The 23,826-nt window shown below is 39.5% G+C and overlaps 1 protein-coding gene across 6 annotated transcripts in view; it reads right to left on the reverse strand.

The window, feature by feature from the left end:
* Positions 1 to 441: 441 nt before the first annotated feature.
* trim36 (tripartite motif containing 36) overlaps positions 442 to 23,826 on the reverse strand; it is a 28,675-nt gene continuing 5,290 nt past the window's right edge. For 2 of the 6 annotated variants that reach the window (XM_077521071.1, XM_077521072.1), the window contains exons 3-15: positions 20,387 to 20,452; positions 18,729 to 18,797; positions 16,496 to 16,842; positions 15,590 to 15,736; positions 15,114 to 15,209; positions 13,593 to 13,730; positions 13,067 to 13,182; positions 12,670 to 12,791; positions 9,823 to 9,940; positions 9,125 to 9,327; positions 7,191 to 7,374; positions 4,136 to 4,249; positions 442 to 3,109 (exon numbers count right to left, since the gene is read on the reverse strand). In XM_077521071.1, coding sequence (XP_077377197.1) covers positions 2,749 to 3,109; positions 4,136 to 4,249; positions 7,191 to 7,374; positions 9,125 to 9,327; positions 9,823 to 9,940; positions 12,670 to 12,791; positions 13,067 to 13,182; positions 13,593 to 13,730; positions 15,114 to 15,209; positions 15,590 to 15,736; positions 16,496 to 16,842; positions 18,729 to 18,797; positions 20,387 to 20,452 — 2,081 coding nt within the window. In that variant the 3' untranslated portion in view covers positions 442 to 2,748. The remainder of the gene's footprint in view (positions 3,110 to 4,135; positions 4,250 to 7,190; positions 7,375 to 9,124; positions 9,328 to 9,822; positions 9,941 to 12,669; positions 12,792 to 13,066; positions 13,183 to 13,592; positions 13,731 to 15,113; positions 15,210 to 15,589; positions 15,737 to 16,495; positions 16,843 to 18,728; positions 18,798 to 20,386; positions 20,453 to 23,826) is intronic. The other 4 variants (XM_077521076.1, XM_077521077.1, XM_077521073.1 and 1 more) reach the window with 3 other exon arrangements.

The following is a 23,826-nucleotide window of genomic DNA, read 5'->3' on the forward strand; positions in this document are numbered from 1 at the left end:
CAGAGACCATGTTTCAAAAACAAGTTTATTTGATGACCTCACACAAAGTCCAGCGAAGGATAATTCTACTCACAATTACGTCACGCATACATGTACCCACCACCTCCAGCAACTTTCGAGGAAAACATGTAGAAAAGTAATCCTTTTAATTCTTGACATATTTAAATCCCAACGTTAACTACTAACAGTGCAAATTAGTGTCAGTCTATGCAAAGCTAGCCATATTTCCATTTAAATATTATTGCACTCGATTAATGGTAAGTGTCACTGACATGCAGCATGCTAGCTTTGCTTTGTATTAGCTTGCCTGCAATTTTGGTTATGAATTTCTGCTAGATTTTATCTTACACCCAAAAACAAAATAGGGAAAACAAGGACATTCAGCTGTTGGTTACATTCCACCAGTGAAAGCTTCCCTGTAGTCTTCAAATGCATAGAGGGTTTTGTTTTTTTGGTTAAGTTTTAAACCTTCGTGTAATTTAACCAAAAATGAAAATAAATGTTTTGTTCAAATGTAAGAAGCTCGATTCCATTTATTTGTACAGCAAGAAAAAAGAAGGGCAAAGTTGCCAATATCATAAAAATGAAGGGGGTGAATTTCAGAACAGTCAAAACAGTTTACAACACACAAAGAAAACAACCCTGCTCTAGAGTGATATGTAAGTGGACGTTTCCAGTGTACCGCTTATACAACATATAACCTGACGTCAAAAGAGAAGGCATGTTGAAGGTGAACACATTAAAAGTGACTTAAAACAAAATTGTGGATCTGTAGATGTGAATTCAATTCCAGGCTTGACAGCAAGGAGGTAGGTCATATTATTAGGCAAAGCACCAGTGGTACCGTTACACCCTCCTGAAATAAAAAAAACTAACCAAGAACGTGTCCGTGTTGCTACTTAACCACCTAATTTCACCAAATGTAAACTTCTGATCGTGTCAAGTGTGGTCGTGACATTGAAGGAAGTCAACGGTGTGTTTTCAAAGGCAACTTGGTTGCACCAGATTTTCATTTACACGTGAAGGCGGAAACAGGCTGGATGTGCGGAGTGAGTGATGTTCAGATGCTGAGTGAAAGACAAACATGCTAGGTGGTGATCAAACTGTGATGATGGTACAGAAAGTGCAAAAAAAAAAAAAGTGTTTTCGCTGATAAACAAGTCAACCGTTATCAAATGAACCCCGGTGATAGTGTTCCAAAACAAATTGTGCAACTACGTCGGGGATTGTGGAGCAAACTGAAATGAACCGAAAGGCACCAAGGCGCTAGCGCTAGAAGATTGACTACGAAGGCTTTGTCCCATCAGGTCCACTAAGAAAAACGATTCAACTGCTACACAACACAGGCAATCACGTGATCAAAAATGTACACGTCGAGAGCAGGGTTTCCCCTCCCAATAAACATACTGAATATAAATTAATTACAACGAACACAACAGACAACTTGCGACCCTGTTAAAAGTTCACTCGCAGGCCCAAATTTGGGAAACCCTGCTCTGGAGCCAAAAATTTAATCGTACAATGTTTGTTAAAAACAAAAACAAAAAAGGTAAAATGGCTGCCAACTAAGTTAGCAGCTAAATTCAACATTAAAAACCAGACTTTGGTACAATATTTTACATCTCATTGCACCGTATGCAGACCCTTAACTAGTATTGATCAGACCAAGACCCTGATCAAAACTACCTCAACGGGCCTGGAGAACTCGAGTCAAAATAAACGTGCAGGCCATACATCGTGTTTGTGTTGTCGTAACATACCAAGTCAGGTTTCACAGTTTGATGTTTCACAGTTAATCTAAAGAACAACAACAACAACAAAAAAACTGCTGACCACGTCCTACCAAAGCGTCATATTTGTGTTAATAATAAAATACTACCTCAGTTTTCAATTTGGACCAGACCCTGTTCAAATCTGCCTCAATGGGCCAAGAGAACATCCTAGTTAATAATGCCCACTCTCTAATTAATTCTAAACTGTCATCTTTGTGTTGTAACATTTCAGGTTTCACAACTGGGATAGTCAAACCGACCAGATCTAATCTGCCTCAACGGGCCTGGATGACTCTGCCTGAAGAGAGGGAAAAAAAACTGTTCAAAATATACAATGCAAAGAGTATTATTTGTATTGTTATTATGCTCACTCAGGTTTCAAAATTTCTACCAAAGAACCCAACCTAACCTGCCTAAACAGGTTTGGAGTACTCTCGTAAATGAAGCTAGCTCGCCATAATTCATTCTAAAGTGTCATATTTGTGTTGACCTAATTCCAAGAAGTGTTTCATTGTTTGGACTAAAGACATGACAGAAGCTATCCCGTCATTACATAGTGTCGCGTCGATGTTCAAAATACCGTACTACCAGCACAGATTTTACAATTTGGACGAAAGCGAGAGATTGAAACCGCCTCAACGGGCCGAGAGGCCTGAGAATTTAACCCTTTCCTGCAAAACTGTTAGATTTGTCCTAACTAGCACAGGTATCACAATTTGAACCAGAGACCTTGATCTAATCCACCTCAACGGGCCTGGAGGCCTCCAGTTAATGAAGCCGGATTGTATTATTAATTCTCTGAAATGTCATATCGATGTTGAGCATAACATGCCAGCTCAAGTTTCACAATTTAAACCAAATCCGCCTCAACGGGCCTGAAGGACTTCAAAGAAACCTCCCTTCCACTTGTCACGCCAAGAAAACTCTCCAAAAAGGTGCAAATCGAGCGCTGAGCGGGGCGGGGCGCCAGTCACCCTCAGTAGACGAGCCTCTTGGCGGTGACAAACTCCTCCAGCTGGACCTTGCCGCCGCCCATCAGGCCAAACGCCGGGTACATGATCCCCGAGCAGTCCACTTGCCTCTCGTACAGGCAGCGCATGTTGTCGGCGTCGTAGAAGTAGACGCGGCCGGCGTCGTGGTCCAGGCACACGCCCAGGCGCGGCGGCATGGGCAGCGCGCGGTTGCCCGGGTCGCCCGAGGCGGCGGCTGAAGACGACGAGGGCGACGCTTTGGGGATGAAGAGCTTGCCCATGCCCACGGTGAGGAGGGTGAAGGGCTGCGAGAGCTCGTAGCACGCGTCCTCGCTGCCGCTGTCGTGGCCGCTGTCGTGATCGTACCTGGCCGAGGAAAAGTCATTTGACACTTTTTGAAGGTGATGCTGATTTGGTTAGTTTGAAATTAGGGCTGGGCAAATAAATTTGATAGGCATTTTAAAATTGTAATCGTTGGAAGTTATCTAGTGAATCGAGATGCATGTATATATAAATTTATTGTACATTACATATAAATTACAATTTTGTCACTGCAATATGAAAAACACGTCCTTTGCTCATTTTTAGGTTTTTGGGATCAAACTGAATGAAGAGATCCCAAAAATCTAAAAAAATAAAATAAAATAAAATAAAAATGTTCTTCACAGAACAGCAAGGATAAATTTAAAAATTACTACTACTTCTAATGCTAATAGTAATAAAAATAATAATGATAATAGTAATAGTAAAAAAATAATAACAACAATAAAAAATTATATAATATATATATAAATTAATATAAAAAAATGTTGCACAAGTTATCAATGTTTCAATAGCGTCAAAACTTATTTAAAATCGGTATACATTATTGTTGTCCGAACATTTTGCACAGGATTTATTTTTGAATTAATGAACCTTTAAATAAATTTCACTGGGTTTATTACTACAATTAAAATCGTAATCCTGAATGACTGGGAAGGAAAGGGGGGATCACGATTGTATATTTTGGCCATATCACCCAGCCCTATATAAAATTGTTAAATTCCAATTCATAGATAACATCAATTTTGTTTTATTTTTTAAAATTGTCCTGTTTAAATAATGGAAATATGACTCTAGAATATTGTTTTTGTAGTAGTAAATTATTATTACAGTCCGGAAAAAAAAAAAAAAAAAAAAAGTGTTACATTGGCGGATTAATTATAGAATAGAAATTCAGCCAGGCTATTAAACAAGCAGCGAGAAAGGGCGTCTGTCTGAGAATATAAGCTCTTTACAACTTAATACTGCTTCTTACATCACAAGCTTAGCAAGCAGCTTCACCTGTAAGATTGTGTTGTGTTTGCAGGCAGGTTGCAAAAGTTCTATCGCGTTAGCATGACTGGTACGTACCTCGGGCTGCTCGTGTCTCTCGGGTTGTGAATCCACTCCAGCAGCTTTGTGTCAGAGGCCACGCCCACCTTGACCATGTAGGAGTGCGGCTCGACATTGAAGGCCCAGTAGTGTCTGCAAAACATGAAACATTTGGAGGATTAAGATCACGAGAGTACACGTTTAATGGCTTGATAAAACTTTTAAAAATCACACTTCCATGCAGTATATTTCATTACATAGAGGACTCCGCCCCAATAAACCACCAGATCTCAAAATGTTACCTTTTCTGCAAAATAATTTAATTTCCCTCAACAGATGACTAAATTAAGTGTATAGTCTGTCACTTATGGGACTACTGCAGTAGAGTTTATAGAGAATAGAAGCAAACCCTAGTAACACTTTAAGTTCGAAGTCATGACCAAAATTAATTCCAGTTTTCTTTAGAAGAAAAAAAAAAAAAAAAAAAGTGTTTAAAAGTGGATACTTGCATGCAAATACATGACACATTGTGCAATATTAGGTATTTTATGCAATACTAGATATTAGGGATGGGCGTGTACCGACACTAGATATCGGGCAGATAGCTACACTGCATTATTTGTAGGTATTGGTAGTTGCGTTGGCAGGTGATGCCCTCTTGGGACTGTTTTATAATCAGGAACTAGAAATTACAGAGAAAATTGACATTAATTTCACATTGGAATGAATACAGCAGGTCTTTTTTTAACATTCCTCATCGTTTTTTGTATTTATTTTTGATTAGTTATCTTTTTTTAAAGGCAATTCATCAAATCATATTTCATATTAGAGGTGGGAATCTTGGGGCACCTCACGATTCGATTGCGATTACGATTCAGAGGCGACGATTCGATTATAAAACGATTATTGATTTCCCCCCAGGCAGCAGAAAAAAAACAATGTATTTTGGCGCTTTTAATGTTTCGTACATTAGTTACAAAAATAGTACAAAAGTCCTCTCAGGCCTAAATAAACTACTATTTCAGTATCAAGTTAACAGTTCAAAACAGTAAATAAAATACTCAAGTCCTCATTCTGTAACAACAGCTTTTAAGTATATTCAGTCTTCAACAGAATAAAACATAGCATTGAGCAAAAATATATTATTTTTATCCACTCAAAAGTGCACTGAGGTATAAATGAAAGACAATGTGAACTACTACTTCAATACAAATGCCTTAAAAAAAAAAAAAGTGCTTTCCTGCTTTTTCAGTTGTGTAAAGATGAACATGTAAACATTAAAGTTTCTCAGAGGTACAAAAAAAAAAAAAAAACTCAAGTGCTTTTCTGCTTTTTAACTTGTGTAAACATGAACGTGTAAACATTAATGGGATCGTTCGGCTTTTTTAACATGAATCTCAATTTGATCCTCACCTCCCGTGTGTGCGATCAGCGCTGACTTCGGCGTTGGACGAGAGGAAAATAGTCCAGCAAGCTGGCTGGGGTCTCGGAAATAAAGCGTTTTTCTTCTAAAAACTATTTGTTTTCAAAAGCGTGATACATTTCCACCACAATACTCTTTTCTGAATAAAGTCAGACGCCATTACCGCCAGCCACTACTTTTCTGTTCGTTCGTTCGTATCACTGCGCGGCGCCCTGTAGAACGCTAACCGACGCACTGCAGCCAGCTAGCTGATACTTCCGCCTCAAGTTGTTTGCCTTTTCGGAGCAGGTCTGATCTCACGAAGAGGTGGGTTGGTCAGCTCAGCCATGCTTGTTGTTGTTTTGAATCTCGAGGCGTGAGTTGTGGATGTGTACTCTCGGTCCGTCCCAAAAAGCGTCCCGAAGACCGCGCGCGCTACTGCGTTTCAGTTCCGCGTACTTTTCGCTCGTTTCGCTTCCCTTGGCATATTTATATAATCGGAATTTGGACATTTGTGAATCGTTCTCGATTGTTGCACGGCCGAATCGTGAATAATCTAAGAATCGGAAATTTTGCACACCTCTATTTCATATATTAAAATATATGATTTTATTAATAAAGTACAAGGTTGGCTTTTCTGATTTTAATTCAGTCACCACAAATGTAGTCATTGAAGTCATCACACACAATGAAATGTCAGTCCGCTACAACCCCAACCCCCAAATAAAAACAAAACAAAAAATGCTGTAATGGCCATTTTAGTAAGGAAAAATAGCAATCAACAAGATTACACTTTAAAAAAAAAAAAAAAAAAACAAAAAAAAAAAAACAACTAACGATATATTTAGTTTTTGTCACGTTGCATCAATTGGCCGCTGCTATTTCGGGTACGCCCTCCTTGGCCACCTGGGGGCAGTATAAGACAGACAGATGGCTACAGTGTAGCATTGAGGCAATATTATGATTAGTTCTCGGCAGGACAAACCCAGCTACAATATGATTGGCTTAACCAATGATATTGGAGCACAAGTGGGATTCATAATGCTTCAATTTCTTTCAGTATGGCACTATTATTTTGTGTAAAGAACAAAGGGGTGTATATGAATGTGAGTTGAATAGTGTACATGTTGCTGCATCATTTCTTTTCAATCGGTTGCATAACAGGTTAAAGCACAAAAATGTAGACACACGTTAGCATTAAAATAGTGGACTGAACGGCTGAGCTATGGTTGTGTTCGATATACAAGGTGTCATTCTCTTTTCTTTCTGTTTAGTTTGACTGTAACCTTCAGCTCGGAGCAGCAATAAACAGCTTGAAAGCTTTTTTTTTATTTATTTATTTTTATTTTTTTAAATGGTTATTCACCATTTGTGTAAGTGCTAGAAGTTGAGTTGTGTGCCAACATAGTACAGTGTTCATATCTCAAGTTTGATCTTGCAAGTCAAGCAAAAAAACAAAACACAAATGACTCGTATCTTAAAAAAAAAAAAAAAAAAAACTCTGCTCATGGCAACACTGCATTCATATTTGGGAAAAAATGTCAACAGTAAAATATTTTAATCTATAAAATGCATGGTTAGTTTCTTAGATAATAAACACGTCACATTCAAGTCCAATAACTAATATTATTATGTGAGGAAATCTAGCAAATGTCCTCACATCCACCATCATAAATGACGGTTATGGCCTACCTTCCCTGAGAGATGCCCGTGTCGCCTATGATGTAGTCCAGGCTGACGTAGCTGCCCGTCTGCACGCGATCCGCGGCGAGCAGGAAGGCCACGCCGGCCACGCTCTCCACGGCGTCCCGCCGCTTGTTGAGCACGAGGCGCTCCGTGTTGAAGCCGCACTTGTCACTGAACAGGAAGTCCAATGCTGCGCGTGGAGAAAACAAGACAGTGGTAAGAAAATTGGGTTGGATGAGCAGTACTTAACTCCCCATTCAGCTGTTTGTTGGTCAATTAAATATCTAAATATGAATACAAGTCTACTTTCTAATACATTTTTTGACTGTCATGCATTTTTATTGTATTTTTTGTATGGCTGTTTTATGATGAAACAAAATGTTTATACTTGCACTTATTTCCAAAATTCCCATCTGCACCCCTTTAAAACTAATAACGGATTTTGTCATTATAGCTAATGGTGGAAAGTCACTGTGTAATTGTTAAACGTGGCCACATGGGGGTGCTGTAACACAAAAGACCACTCAACTGGTTTACTATTCCGTCAAGAAATGTAATCACCATGTGCAGCTCTGCTCCTCATTTGGCTGGAATTAATTACCTTCTATAAATAGTTAGTAGGGCAAAATCATGACATCATGCCATACATGCACCCTGTTCACTCAACCATTGCATTGAAGGGCAATTTGGGGACTACTCCAGGGAGGACATGCTTATTTGTGAGTCTGGGAAGTCCTTATCACAACTGGGGCATAATAATCCCAACGTCTGCATACACACCACAGCAGAGCTACATTTATAATTACATGTATTCAAGTTGACATCTACCTGACAACAGTATGGAAGAGTGAATATTAAAAGAAATATCGAAAGAAAAGTGAGTATTTGACACCCCCTCCCTACCAATATAAAACAATCAGTCTCAGTCAAGATTAATCACTTCAACATATGTCCTTGACACAATTTACTTCTACGTTTTGGCGCCATCTCGATATATAAACACAAAAAAAAATTGGCATTGACAATTCCGAGCTGTCAAAATGGCAGTCAACTCGGTGAAAGGAAGGAGGATTTTTTTATTTAAATATATGATGAAATGTTGTTTGACTAACTACCTTTAGAGGTAGGACCAAAAGCCCCGTCTACTTTTCTCCACCTTCCTCAGATAAAAGGCCCAGGTGGATAAATCCTGTATCGCCTTTGTGTGAAAGACGCTAAAGATAGCCACGTGGGTTTGCGTGTTCTCTGGGCTTCACCCTGGCTTGAAATTCGTCCTCATTAACTGATGCTCAGTGAGTCCTTCCATGATCCACTGGGCCCAGGAATGCAGATGCGACAATCACAACACGTGTCCGAATCAAAGTTCAGGCAGCCTGACTGCCCCCATCTGACTTAAAAGGACTCTCATCCAGAGTAGGCAAAAAAAAAAAAAAAAAAAAAACATTTATGGACTAGTCATGTGCTAGCACTGTTTAACAAGACGAAGCAGACTGCTACATTAGCATCTCACGCTAACTGCCGACTGTGTGTCTCTTTAAATAGCCCCTCCTGAACAATTCACCCACACGCACTCTAGTTTGAGTCATATGAAAGACTTTAAAAAAAATAAATAAATCACCATGGTGATCTGCCAAAACATCATTGTGCTCCGTTGCCTCTATTGTGTGCCTCAGAATTGAAAACCTAAATAGGAAAGCATCTGTCATCTTTTAATCTGTCTCTGAACACAAAAAAAGGGATTAACTGTTATTTGAGTCATCGGATTGGCCAAAATGAGCAAGCAAGTCATAATAGTCACTTCAATCCTGTGCATAATTCATATCAGGGGACATTAATGAATAACCCTGTGGATGTTCGTGTCCAAGCAGCCCTCTAAAATGCCCTCAAAATTCTAAAGTACAGGTAGTGTGACTACTTTTGCCGCTTATGATGTTTCTTACCGGGTGCAGGGGGTGTATGGAATGTGACCTCAGGGCTGTAAGGGCTGAACACGGAGTTCCTGCAGGTGCGCACCCTGAATGCATACAAGCTGTCGGCATCCAGGCCGGACACGGTGGTGCTAGCGCCATGCATGCGCACCATCGCTTGCCACACGTCATTCTCGACATCCTCTTCTGACGGGGACTGGCTTGGCCTGCCCAATCTGAACCAAGGGAATCGTTAGCGACTGGATGTTCTAGGGGAAGTCAACCCATTTTTTTTAAACAATATGTTCTATGCAGCCCCACTAATCCAAATATGGTATTCTGGTTAATATTACGTTAGTGGAATATGAGTTAATTAGCAAAATCCAGCAGTTTTTATCCATTTCAGGGAGCGGTCATTTTTTCACTTGCTGTCGACTGAAGATGTCAATGTAACAGCCAATCACAGCGCAGCTTCAGAAAACAGGTGAGCTCTGATTGGTTGTTGCCTGAGCAACACTAATGTCATCTTCAGTTGACAGCAAGTGGCAAAATGGCCGCCCCCGAGATGGATAAAAATGGCTGGTCTTTGCTTTATAACTCACACTGCACAATGTAATATTAATCAGAATGTCATGTTTAGACTAGCGAGGTCACATATAACATAACGTTTAAGGTTGACTTCCGCTTTAAGGCCGATGACGATGCATTTGTTAAGTATATGCGGGGCCCACCTGCGGTACTCTAGCAAGTGCTGGTCTGTGGGTTGGTGGTCATCGGACAGCTTCCAGAAGATGGTGGCCTCATTATAGACGCGACTCTTGGACAGGTCAATCATAGGGGGGTCTGGAACTGGATGGGTGGGTGGAAGCAAAGAGGAATTAAATTTACACTGTAATTGCAAGTGTGCAGTTTCTAATTAATATCTAAGAACTGTCAGCATACCTCACCAGAGTTTCAACACAGTTATGTTTTTGGAATTCCCAACATGTATTCAGATCATACGTGGATGGAAAACTCTTAGATTGACAAATGTCATGAGCAGTGGATCTCATTGATTTACTAAGACGGCTCCATTAAAGCCTCTAATCCTGCTCAGCGGTGTACTTTGCTCTATTGCGTGAACTGAAGCAAATGTATGTGCATACAAGTGGACCATCTTGCACAGCACAGCCAACAAAACAACCCACTACTACTATATTTATGGCAGAAATCCAAGCACAAACAATGACTTCAAATTATTCCCCATGTTCGTCGCCAGTTTGCTACAAAATGGGGGCAGTGGGCCGTCAGACGTTTGAAGACTACAGTGACAAACAGAGGCTGCTCGCAGACGGCACACAACACTGCCAAGTTTTACTGCAGGGGGTTCAGATTTCTCTCCTTTCCATTCTCCTTTGTTCCTGCTACACACAGGAAAAGCGACTCATTTTTCACTATTGAGCCAGTGTTTCCGTAAATTGGTGTCCATAGAGTAAGACACTTCAGTAAAACAAAGTGATCCTGCAAACCCAATTGTGTGAGAGAAAAGGTTACAGTCATTCAGTTAGTAACCTGGCAAACTATTAAGCAGAAAGATGAAAAAAAGGTTGATCAGGGCAGAATTGCCGTTTTAATTGAGGCTCCCTGTTTACATTTGGCTGACGAGAGCAAGACTCATGAAAGAGTGACACAAGTTGATTACAACGTGTTTAGTAGCAATACAAAGTGAACACTTGAGTGTCAGCCGTGCTCGCGGACGTCGGCGATGAAGGTGAAGGAATAATGCAGACTGAACATTGCTGACATAGCAAACACAGCTGAGGCCTCTTTGGCACGCCGCCAATCTCCTTTTGAGTGGATGGATGCAAGTCAACAGCTGGCAGCTGCCACTGACCATCAGCAGACCCCAAAATAGACATTTTTAGTTTATTTCAAACTCTGAGATAAATCAGAAATGGCAAAATCTCATCGGTCTCGCGCGCGTCTCACCCTCAAGGAATCAAGTGTTAGGTTCAAAGAAAGAATGAGTAAAAACCCATGGACCACATTTGAATTAAAACAGACAAAGAAAAAAAAGTTAATAGTTAAATGTGAATATAAAATACTGTACATAAAACTTAATTTTAGAGGGCAGGAAATTCAACCCCAAATCCAGTCTGAAAACTATTGGTCAGAGGCTTGCACGAGTACCCATTGTGAACAGCTAAAGTGTTAATCTACTAATTAGAAGATGTTTCACTCATAAATGGTCAAATAAAAGGCTACTGCAAAGATATTTTGGGGCAAATTGCTACAAAGAGCATCTTTAAATCTATTAACCAACCATTTTATGAAAATTGGATAAGAAATGCATAATTTTTTTACTTGTTGTAGGACAAAAAGACCTAAATGAATGCAACAAATATGACAGGACTGTTACTGTAAACAGCTGAATGGTCCGGAATGAAGAATGGAGCGGCCATACTTTTTCCAACACTGGTTTCACGTATCTTTTGTTTGAGCATCCTGTGAGGACTAATAGTGCTCTTAGCACAGGAAAGGAAATGGTATTAATACACTGCACTCATTTGATTCAAGTGTTGGCAGTTGATAAGCCATTTAGGTATCTCCTGGCCAAGCCTTTAAACCCTTACAAAAAAAAAAAAAAAAAAAAAAAAAAAAGTGTCCGTGTGCGCTTTTGTCCCACAAAATGCAAGTGTCATTTTGTGGTTTTGGAAAAAAACATTCTTCACAAAGGGAATTTTATTTTGGTAACTTAAAGGGCAGGTCTCGTGCCGTAATGGAAGCTAGATCATTGTCACAATGAGGACTCTTGATGATTTCAAGCCATCTTTTTGTACTCCAGTCATTTTGCTTTTCCGTAAACCATTCATTAAGGTCACAATCCTCCCTTTTCAGATCAGGAAACTTGTGGTAATTGTAATTATCATCTCAGTTCATGGGTGCTTTTGTTCAAAGTTAGCCAACTGAGCCCTCTGAACTCTGTTGCTAACCAAAACAGCAGCACGTGACGAGGCACGTAAAGGCTTGTCAGATGAGATTTACCACACAAGGTGCAGGAAAAAATAAAGAGAAAAATGAGAAAAGATAAAGGAAGCAAGGTTCACTGAAGGACGTTAGTTTGTTAGCCAATCACTTCAATCAACTAGTTTGTAAACAGAAGAATGTTTATAAGTTAGCAGTCGGTTGGTTGGATTATGCAAAAATTACTACACCGTTTTTCCAGTGGCGAGTTGAAGCCTGCGTCGCAGATCGATCTATAGCTAACGTGCTAGATGTTTGCCCATACCGGCAACGATTGTTCCTCTTGTTAACATAAGGGCATTGATTGTAATTACATCAAACGCGCAATAACAACACTGCAAAGCAGCACATGTATTGACTTTCCATACATCATCGTTAGACAATGACATCAGATAGGTATGAAAAGAACATGGCGAAAAAGACACCGTGTCCTTCATTTGTCAGCTCATTAAGCAATGAGGTGGCCTCGAGATTGATCCAGCATTGACCCGGTGTCTTATTTCAACTTTTGATATCTGCACATGTCTGCACTTGGCTCCCCTGATCAGTGTTGTGTGCGTGTCAAGTGATGTTACCTCCACCGAAGCACAACTCTTTGAGGAGGGTCTCCTCTCTGGATGTGTCCAAGACAAACTCATCAAAGCAGGGGTCAGCTGATGGATGGAAGGTCCTTAGAGACTCGGTGGCCTTCTGGATTCTGCACACAACACACAATCTTGTACTCCGTAGGCATTTGAGGCATTTTCATTTTTCTCTTTCATAGAGGATTAAGAATCGCGCTTGAGTGGACAGTATCATGATCCCGCAAGTGCAAAGGTTCTGTTCTTATCCAAAGCCGCTAATGGAGATCAATTAGCCCGGCTTAAGGTTTCTTACTGCGTATGGTAACCTGCCTGCACGTGGCTCAGCATGTTTGTGTTCTTCACACACACAAACAAAGCATAAGCAACTTAAAGTGTGCTAAAAATATACCTGACGTGCAGCTGCTTGGCAGTCTGTACAAAGCAAGACTGGTCGGTCTCTTTGAGGACCTCCTGAGCGTAGCCCACCAGGCCACTGTTCTCCAGCATGCCCTGGTACTCCTCCATCTGGGAATACATTTATGCTAATTAAAGCTCATTAAAACTGAAAAATTAAACAAAATTAACAAATGAAATAACTGAAAAATTTAATAAGATGTAAATATATAAATATATATATATATATATATATATATATATATATATATATATATATATATATATATATATATATATATATATATATATATATATATATATATATTCACATTCACAAGACAATCAAAATAAAATTAGAAATACACTTTTCCAAAATAATCCAAATAAATTCCAAAAATTAAAATTGAAAGACTAGCAAAGGGGGGGGGGGGGTATCAATTCTAAAATTTCACTAAGGAATAAAAAAATCCATTCACAAAAAATTGTACAAGACAAAATGTGAAAAAAAATAAAGATTGAGCAGATCTCCCAAAGCCCACCTGGGATTTGAGCTGTCCCATGCGTCTGTTTCGAGACTGCTCAATGGATTTGAGCATCTCCGACTTTCTCTCCTGCAGGGTCTCGAACAGGCGGTCAAAGTGCTCGTTGGCCTGACGCTCTGCCAGCTGACCATTTTCCTTTGAGACAAGTGAAATATTACAAACACGCTACTGGGAATTTTTGACACCATATGTGCCAGTTTGCATTTTATTCCAAGTCCATACAAAAGCCAGCAATTAATAATTGTCTCAACTGGCATTAAATGTAAGAGGAAAAAAAATCATCGTCACAGCTACCATTCTATTTAGATTGGAACCAATAATAGATGCATTTTATGACACTGAGCCTTTGTTTGAAGAGAGCCTGTTGTCGTCGTCTTTGAACAACAGCTGATCCTCAAAACTCCACCCAGTTTGTCAGGATAAAAAACACACACAGACTGACGCAGGCTCAAACCGTGACGTGGCTTAGAGGAACCAAATCTGCAGTTTCCTTGTTTGTGTGGTTTACCGAAAGAACCTGAATACACTTAACACATAAACTAGCCAAATAGAGATTGCTATTTAACTCAACGGACAGGTTTTCAAGCAAACCACACGTATTTTATTCTCTCAAACATTGCTCTCCATTCTGAGTCAGGCCATTTATACAGAACAGAATACAATGGCATATTTTGAGGCAGTGTAAAATGGGCTTTTGATGCTACTTTGCCAAAGTGTAAAATTGTTAGGTCGACTTTGTCCCCTCACGCCAATTTCGTGACAGTGCAAATTACTGCATTTAAAAGAATTACATTGAAAAAAGGTGGTAAAATGCCAGCTTTAAAAAAAAAAAACAAATCAGCGATTTTCATTTTCCTTTTTTAGCCCAATATCGATTCATATTTATAATTTAATAATTCGATTTTTATTTTTTTTACAATTTTTATTTAAATTATTACCGGTAACATAATTTAAATATCAATTTTTTTCCCCATAAATTCTTAAAATAGAATTTACAAGGCCGATTTTGTTTTCTTGAAAATTTGAAGACCTGACTTATTGCACTTTAATACAATTCAGAATCTTTTAAGGTTTTACAACTACTTACATTAGAATTATGAAAATATGTTATGTTGACTGATTTCAATATTTGTGTAACACTTATTAACACCTGTTTACTTTCATTAACAAACTAAATCATTTGACCACTTACTGCCTCCGCAAAATTAACTTTGGAATTTAGTATTTGTGGAGTTCTCATTGATGTTCCATAATTAATCAATATCGGATTGAAGTGAAGCGGGTAAAAAGGTTGCAAATTTTCACACCCCCACAAAAAAATTGACTTAGTCCTTCCTCCCCATAATGTGTCTCCGACATTCACACCACTGCCACATTTTAATTTGTCGGCTTTCACATGCAATGTAATGGGCCTGTAATTCCTACTGGGTTGAGAAAAAAAATGTAAATAACAATTACAGCATTGTTTATTGTCTTCTCATCTTCCCAGGCTTTTGTTTGGGTGTAGCAGTTATGTACCTCTGTCTGGCTGATAAGCTGCTCCAGTCCAGTAATTTGAGCCCTGACTTGGTCCTCTTTGCTGATGAGGTAATGGATACTCTTGGCCAGCTTCTCCTGTGAGAGGACACATGAAGACACAGCAGATTTTCAGGTGGCCTACATTCACTCACAATCTGAACAGACACTTGAATAGGTATACCCGCACACTGACATCCGCATACCGATATGTTTGTATGGAAACACATTGAAATTATTCTCGATTTTGTCTCCCAGTGACCGGAACTTGAAGCAGGAATAAATGATACATCTTATCCACAGTTTGAAAACACAATGAACACAGTCATGGGGGACAAATGCTTATGTTCCCCACCCCCCGGTGTTAAACCATTAAAACTGTTTGTACAGGTTCTCTTGTCAAAATCTTTGAAGTGCTGCTAAGCACTCAGAAAAGGAAAACCATTCATGTGACTCGAAGCCTTGCGCACATTCCGTACCTTGAGGATCTTGTAGGCGTTGCTCATGGACGTGACCTTGTGGTTGGCGTGCGTGCCTCCAAGCTTGCACAGGTGGCACACGGGCCGCCGGCACACCTCACAGTACATGTTCACCTTCTCCATCTCGTGCTCAGGACACATCAGAACCTATGATATTAGAAAGAAAAGAAAGAAAAAAAAAAGTTCAAAAACACAAAACCATTAAAAAGAAGTTGAAGTGAAACAGGAATTAGCCCGAGACTTCCAGATAGCATCGAGACAGGCTTCCTGATCCGCATCTTAAAATAGAAACTGAATTTACCATTCAACAAACACCAAAAAGAGAAGTGACTGATTTGTTGCATCTATGTTGTCATAGTAGCATGATAAAGTGGCATTTAAATGCCAAAGGACAACATTTTTCTGCTTATGCATCAACTCCCTGTACTGCTTATAAGAAATTTCAACGACATAAAGAAGTGAGTTTCGGTTGTTGTCCGGACTATGGCCGTCACAAACTAATCTTTCTAGAATCGATTTCATCAATTACCTCGGTAATCATATTACTATTACTTCAACTTATTTTTTGTCAACAAATACTAACTTCATGTTTAAAGGGGAAGTCAACCTTGAACATTTCTTGACAATAATATGTGACCTCACTAGTCTTAAACATGACATTCTGATTAATATTATATTTATGAGTTAAAAATCCAGCCATTTTTATCCATCTCAGGGTGCTGGCCATTTTGCCACTTGCTGTCAATTTAAGATGACATCACAGTTGCTCAGGCAACAATCAATCACAGCTCACCTGTTTTTCTGACGCTGAACTGTGATTGGTTGTTACCAGAAACCTGTGCAACTGTGATGTCATCTTAAAATCGACAGCAAGTATCCCTTTAAAGTATATTTAGCAGTACTCACCTTGGGCCTAAAGTTGGTGGTGGGCCCCACATACTCGTGCTGGGCCTTGGGTGTGCCCCAGGGGTGGTGCATCTTGAAGCATTCGTTGCAATAGCTGGCCTTGCAGTCCATGCAGCTCTTGGTGGCCTCTTGCTGCTGCAGCGGCTTGCAGATGTTACACATGATGGCGACGGCGGCGCGGGCCGCCTGCCGGTAGCGCTCCACGATGCTCTCCAGAGTGAAGTTGCGGAAGAGCATGCTGATGCCGCGCTCGCCCAGGTCGATGTCGTGCTGGCAGCCCGGGCACGGGATGGCGGTGACCCGCGGTGTCACCGAGCCTCGGCGCCAGCCCGGAGATGAGACGGAGCCTATGTGGGGGAGGATGTGGAGTTAGAAAATGTCATGCGGAGGTTTGTATTAACAGACTTTAGTGTTTTGGTTGGGATTTTGTCTGAGGCCCTACTTGTGAATACCGTAATTCCTCAAATAGTGATCACCTGTCTCCAATAAAAGACCATTTAAGCACAGTTTCTAACAAAACACCACATTTCTCAAGAAATTTCAAAATTTCTCACGTAATAATTAGGTCCCCAAAATGATCGCTCTGTTGTTTTCGATGTCACTCATGGCAGCATTAGGTCAAAACGACTCATAATAAATAGTATAATCACAAATAGGGCCTCAGCATGGGCTTCTCACGTCGTGCTTTCATATCCACAATGACTATTTGACTACTGCTCCTCACATACGTGGATGCATGTAACAGAAGCACAACAGAATGCATCATATCAATCAAGCAGCCGTCACTCATGGGTCCGGGAGGAGGCATTATCTTCGGACCACTGCGGCTCACTAAGATGACAAGCAGTCATATGTGGGATAAGAAAATGGGATTTTCCTTTTCTTTTTTTTAACATTGCAAATCATTCAACAATCACAACAGTGGCAGACAGTAAGTGCTGTTAGTGAGCTGGACCAGGGGATATTTAGTGTTTGAATGACATAAGACAGCAGAAATGCCAGAAGTGGCCAAATTCGGAGTTCACTAAAATCTCATGAGATTTTGGGTCTGTTTGCATTTCAAAAACTAGGTCCATGTTTGTTTTTTTCTTGGCTTTTTGTACTTTTTATGTGTGTGTGATGCTCCCAAAAATTGATGATGCTTGGTAAATTATGAGCAACAGTTAAATATTAAATTATATACATAGCTTCCTGTCAATTTACAGTGGTTAGTCTTCACTCATACAATTTTTAAGATAACGAAAACAGTTCAAGCTTTCATGGTGGCGTCAAATTTCCACTTCAATTGCTATTTTTCCTGTACTTCTTTTTAGGGATGTACCGATAACTGCAATATCGTGACATCAATATATTAAAACTGACACAATATCGCCATTATCATGACACGATATTAAAGGCAGCACATATGTTAAAAATGTCAAGTTGATTTCCATTTGTGCATTTTTAGCGCCCTCTGGTGGTTAGTTTTTTACAGTACAGTTTAATTTTCATATGACATGTTTTGGCCCTTTTATGTTTAAAATCCACACTAACGGTCAGATGAAGGGCAACGTAATATGCTTGTGAACCGAGTTAATATGTGGAGAAACTCAATATGTAAGTGCCTCAATATTAAGTGTTATTAGAGATTGTATGCTGTATATGTACATTGCTGTAATGTACAAGAGCACAATATTTTGCTTTTTTTTAATATGAGCTTTCTTTCTTTTCTTTTTTTTACAATATCATGACCTTTTTAATATCGCCATCCTCCACACAATATCGTGATAATTATCGTATCGCGAGGTTCATATTGTGATAATATCGCATTGTGATGTTTACCGTTACATCCCTACTTCTTTTGAGGAAAAGCAATTTAAGAACTTGGAAGTTAACCAGTGTAACAAAAGGATTGTCTTCCACTATATAAAATTATTTATCATTTTGTCCAGTTGACACATAAACACTTACTGTACTTCCACATTTACAACAACAAAACAAAAAAAAACAAAAAAGTCCTCCGAAAGCTACAGTGCTTTCAAGAGTTGTCTTTTTCTTCCACTCCACAATACTGTGCTTGTTACTGATGCAGCAGCATCCTAACAAGTGAGGTGCGGACACATTACGGTCACAAAAGCAGTGAGGACTGAAAGACACACACACACAAAACACACACTCAAAGCCAACAAACTCAAGTACCAACTCAGCAAACAAACAAAAAGAAAAAAACACATTGACAAGAATATTGCTTCACGTTTTTGGGGCACAGGAGAAGTGAGGAGTGCTGGATTTATCTCAGTATTTCCGCTTCGTTTCCGAGGACCTGAAAATTCAATCAAACACTCCTCAGGTGAGGAAAAAAAACACTGTGGAAGGGGGGGAAGGGGGTGAGGCAGTGGGAAGAGCGACAAACGTGTGAACTATGTCGGGACTGCTTATATGCCGTGCACGTGAGCAAGGTGACAAAGCGTGACAGTTTTGAGACCTCCGGGCTGAAAACGTGGTTGCGAGAGTGCAACCGCTGATCATGACAAACTCGATATGATGATGAGCATGAGGTGGCATCCGTATAACAAGTGACCTGGCCCTGCAGCGACAGTGCTTCTGCTTGTACAATCCGAGCGATGATTCTGATGTTTTCTAACAATGTGTCAGCCAGGAAAAACCAGGGCGGATAAAATTTCGTCAGTGTCAAAATTTACTAAAAATTGGGTTGGATTTTTTTTTTTTGGAGCTTCTATTTTTTTTTCTGATCAAAGTAAAACAAAATAAAAGCCATCTCATGAAGAATGCTCACTAGCATCCAAAGTGCAATTAAATGTTGGCGACCCCATGTTTTGTTTTGCTTGTGACAATTCTTCCTCAGCAAGCGCTAAATGATTACCAGCTGTTTTGTGTATTAACGCTAAGAGGTGACGAGAAGTAGAGTGAGCAGAGGGCCCTGAAGGCATCACTATCAATAAAGAGCAAGAATCTGGGCGAGTCCAAACGGTGCTGGTGCGTTTGGTGATTTCAAGGCTTCTGTTTCAACATAAACTCACTATTGTTGTTTAAGTGGGAATTTTCATGTTTGACACAGTAGCCTAAAAAGTAGGATACATAAAGTTGTTAGCATTTAACCGTTAACAGATTTTACTACAATTTTAACCTGATCTCCAACAGTTTAATCTAATCATCCTAGCCACAAAGAAGAATAAAAATGTCTTCTTTTCCTCCACTTGCTTGGCAGTTGTCAACCACGTTGTAACATAATACTGCCACCTACATAACTGGAGCGACATGTTAGCAACCGTGACTAACGACTTTAGTTTACGAGCTTGGCATTTTTCCTCACCGTCATTAAACAGCCGTATTTCATGTCCTTCTCTTTTGCTGTCCAATAAAACAATTACATGGAGTCCTTGGTTTAGTTCAGTTTCTACCATGGTGACATTAACTTTTTCACAACACAGTGTAGTACATCACTAACGTGGTAGTAAAGTACAGACCGTTTTGAATCTTGAAACGTTTAAAACCCAAAACCTAAGGTCGCTAACACTTCCTGTCCACTTCCAAAAACTATAGCGGGAAACTGCAAAAAGTAAAAAAAAATAAAATAAATAAATAAAAAAAATAAAAATACATAAATAAATAAATAAATAAAAAGCTAGCAAATAACCACTTCCCAGTAATGAGACAAATTTGCTCCACAGACTACTGGTGTCATTTAATTGTTAATTTAAGGTTCCCTTTTGAGTGCAACAAATTACCTGCAATTATCCACACAAAAAAAATTAAATCTATCTTGTGTGAGTTTGCTGTTGTGTTTGGTAGCGACAACAAGGCTAAAATAAAAAAAGGTGGGGACTAGCGGAGAAGTAGCACTCAAGCTAGGGTTTCACATAGACGGTCCACTGGCGACACTGTACTCACTACTATAGTTACTCAACAGCCGGAGGCCGCGTCTACCTCGACTTCCGAGCGACCTTCGCACTGTGGCTGCAAGCAATCAACAAAAACAGGTGACAATAAAATATGAAACAAAAGCATGAGTGGAATTGTGTGTGCGCGTGTGATCACATCATGAAAACAGTCGGTCACGAGCAAGTAGTGAATAAACTTAAGAGTGTCATGTCGCTGAGATTTGAATACAATAACAGATGAGTGAACACAGTGAGTAGGCATAGACTACTTTAACATGGAAAGTGCATCCAGAAAGTATTCAAAGCACCATTTTATCCACGTTTCGTTAATGTGACCAACTTATTTGAAAAACAACTAATCATTTTTGAAAGGGGCATTGCGCCAATGTTCCCAATCCAACCTGATTGAGCTTGAGTAGTATTGCCAAAAAAAAAAAAAGTCCTAAGATAGGTGTGCCAGGCTTGTGGCATCTTATTCAAAAACGACTTCAGGCAGTCATTGCTGCCAAATGTGCACCCAAGAAAGAATTACGCAAATACTAATTACGTTTTCCATGTTGCCATTAAGGGGTGTTTGTGTGTGAGGAACTTTAGCTGTAATATTAAAAAAAATAATAATAATAATAATAATAATTTAAAAAAATAAATAAATAAAAAAAATTTAAAAACTGAAGCCCTGTGAATACTTTGCGGATGCAAGGTGTATTATATACTCACAGGACATTTTAATAGGTACACGAAGAATCTAAAGTTATATTAAAATGTCAGACTGGGATCACACGTGTACCTAATGAAGTGTCCACTGAGTGCATCTTGACACAAGTTCATGCAAAACAAGAATCACTTCAGTACAAAAACTAAAAATAAAAACTGCATCACATCAGTCGTGTTAATATGATTTCAGATAATTTCTCTAGCTTCAGCAGGACAGACATACACATGTGCAGTGGACCTGCGGATTCACCTATTCATGCATCTTTCTTTTTTACAAATTTAACATTTTTTTGGTTTGTTTTTTGGGAGGGCAACTTCGTTTGCGTGGGGGAAAACTCTTTCTAGTGGTAATATCATTACTTATTCAAGAATTTTTGTTTTATGTTTTTTCCCCCCAATATACCGGGTAAAAAATTATTCGCAGATTTTCACTGTTCCCGGGCCAACGTGAGTAATCATCCTGTGGGTGGGGTGTGTTGAGTATTTTTATTTTTTGCCTCCCTGACCTTTTAAAAAAAAAACTGACATTTGCAAACTTTAAACTTGTTGAACATTTATGATGGAAGGTTGTGACGTGAAACTGAAAAATTGTTCTACTACTACTACTACTATTTATTTTCCACCAGTCTGGATGCATATCAGTCTTGGTCATATGACAAGACATCTGATTTGTGGGTGGGAGGGTCTTGGATGTCATAATATGCGCAATAGACTCAACTTGAACAATATATTTGATGAATCACCAAGCCCTAGTATGCCGTGTTGGTCATCTTTAGACATGAGTTTGTGGTGGACCACGAACAACGCGTAGAATTTCTTTATCCACTCACGGCACAGTGAGGCCTCACACTGATAATAAATAAACAGCCAGCAGGTCCCCTTCCATTCTTCGCCTTCCACTAATCCCTCATTCATTCCTTACTGGGCTGCCAGTGTTGCCATAGCAACCGACCATCCAAGTGGTGGTGGCAGACTTGTTCTTTCGGAGAGGTAACGAACTCGTAAGTCGCCGCCCTTAAGATGCACTGTGTGCGTGTTTTTGTAATCATCTTATTAATAACGTACAGAACGCGCATTTGTAATCCTTGCTAGAATGTTTGCAGTCTTCTAATGCTGTAGCTAAGCGTGCTTGTTCATAGTTTACATACAGGGGAGCTGTCCGACCTAGCACATAGAGGGGCTTTCAGCCTGACGAGAGATTTGCTTATTCAAAAGTGGAGGTTTTGGTTTCCTATATCAACCAACTCAACACATGCGGGATATAATAAACTCATTCAGCTTGCGTTGGAGTGTCAGGGTGAAGAATGTTCCCAAAGAGACAGGTTTGTATTTTTTTTCCCCCCCAAACTCTTTTCTTCCCAGGACCTCTCATTGCCATAGCAACCACTTGTAGCTTGGTCCAGCAGTGTTGTATTAGTGTGCCGCTGCAGCAAAGTGGGGACTGTAGTGGGGAAGGAAACCTACAGCAGGGATGGTCAACTGTACCTACAATTTCAGTGGTTGCTCAATTCATGTTTTTAAATTTTATTTGGGGGTAAATTATGTTTCCTCTACTACAGTGGACCCCCGCATATTCGCTGTTCAGCGTCCACAGATTCAAATATTTTTTTTTCTTTTTATTTGTTGTATTTTTTGTTTGTTTGTTTAGCCTACCCCCCTTTTTTCATGGAAAAGGCATATTGGAGGTGGATTTGTGTTTTGTTTTTAAATTTTTTGGGGTGGTTTACAGGAGGAAAAAAAAATTCCTCACAATTTTCTCAATGCATTTGAATGAGCCTCAATTATACGTAGATTTACACTAGTTGTTGGCCGGCAGATATTTTGTCTATATTTAAAATGGCATTTTTGTTATTAGGAAATGTGTGGCCTTATGTGGCTCCTCCCCTGTAATGCTGATGAAGTATTGTGGCCCCCTCCATCATTTAAGTTGCTTACCCCTGCTCTAGAGCTAAGCTAATGTTAGCATGTCTTTGTTTTTCTTATCTAGGCTTGTCCAGCTCTGGCAAAAACATCTTTTTTAATGTTGATATTTATTGTTCTAATTTAAAGTAAAAATATTCACTTGCTTAATTCTATAGACTACTGAAAACATAAATCCCAATTGCCCCAATGAAAAAAATGCTGTTATTTAGAACATTTACTTGCAGAAGAAAATGAAAAATGGTCCAGTGTTTAAATCTGCTAATTTTTTTCCAGAGTTGGATATCCTCACATGTTATACTGACCAATCTACTGGGCCAATGAGAGACTGCAACAAAAGGAAGACTATATGGACTGCCATGTTTGCACCACTAATTTTAGTATGTGTTAAACTTGCTCATTTTGAGTGGCACATGCTCAACCATATGGTACTAGAAAGTAGAACTACAAAATAGTAGTACTAGTAACCAACTTTGGCCAACGAATGAACCAATTTTATTTGAGTGGAGACTAGGTTACTGCAGAAAACTGGAGACTCTGCCGCTAAGCTAATGTTAGCATGTGTGTTTATTCTGGTCAATTCTAGCTTAAAAAAGAAAAATATCAGCGTTTCAAATGGAGTGACTTTGGGCTTAAAGGGGGATAAAAGGCAATGTTGTACATTGGTCTGCTCAAGCCAACTTAAGCAGGGAACCTAAAACTGTTGTGTGACAAGTTCATCATGCTTAAACCTTTGTTCACTCGTCATTGTTTGTTGATTGCACGGGGTTATTTGACACCCCCCCGCTTCCTTAGAAACAGCTAAGTGACGATTCA

The sequence above is a fragment of the Festucalex cinctus genome, chromosome 5, assembly GCF_051991245.1.
Source record: "Festucalex cinctus isolate MCC-2025b chromosome 5, RoL_Fcin_1.0, whole genome shotgun sequence".
NCBI classification, from domain to species: Eukaryota; Metazoa; Chordata; class Actinopteri; order Syngnathiformes; family Syngnathidae; genus Festucalex; species Festucalex cinctus.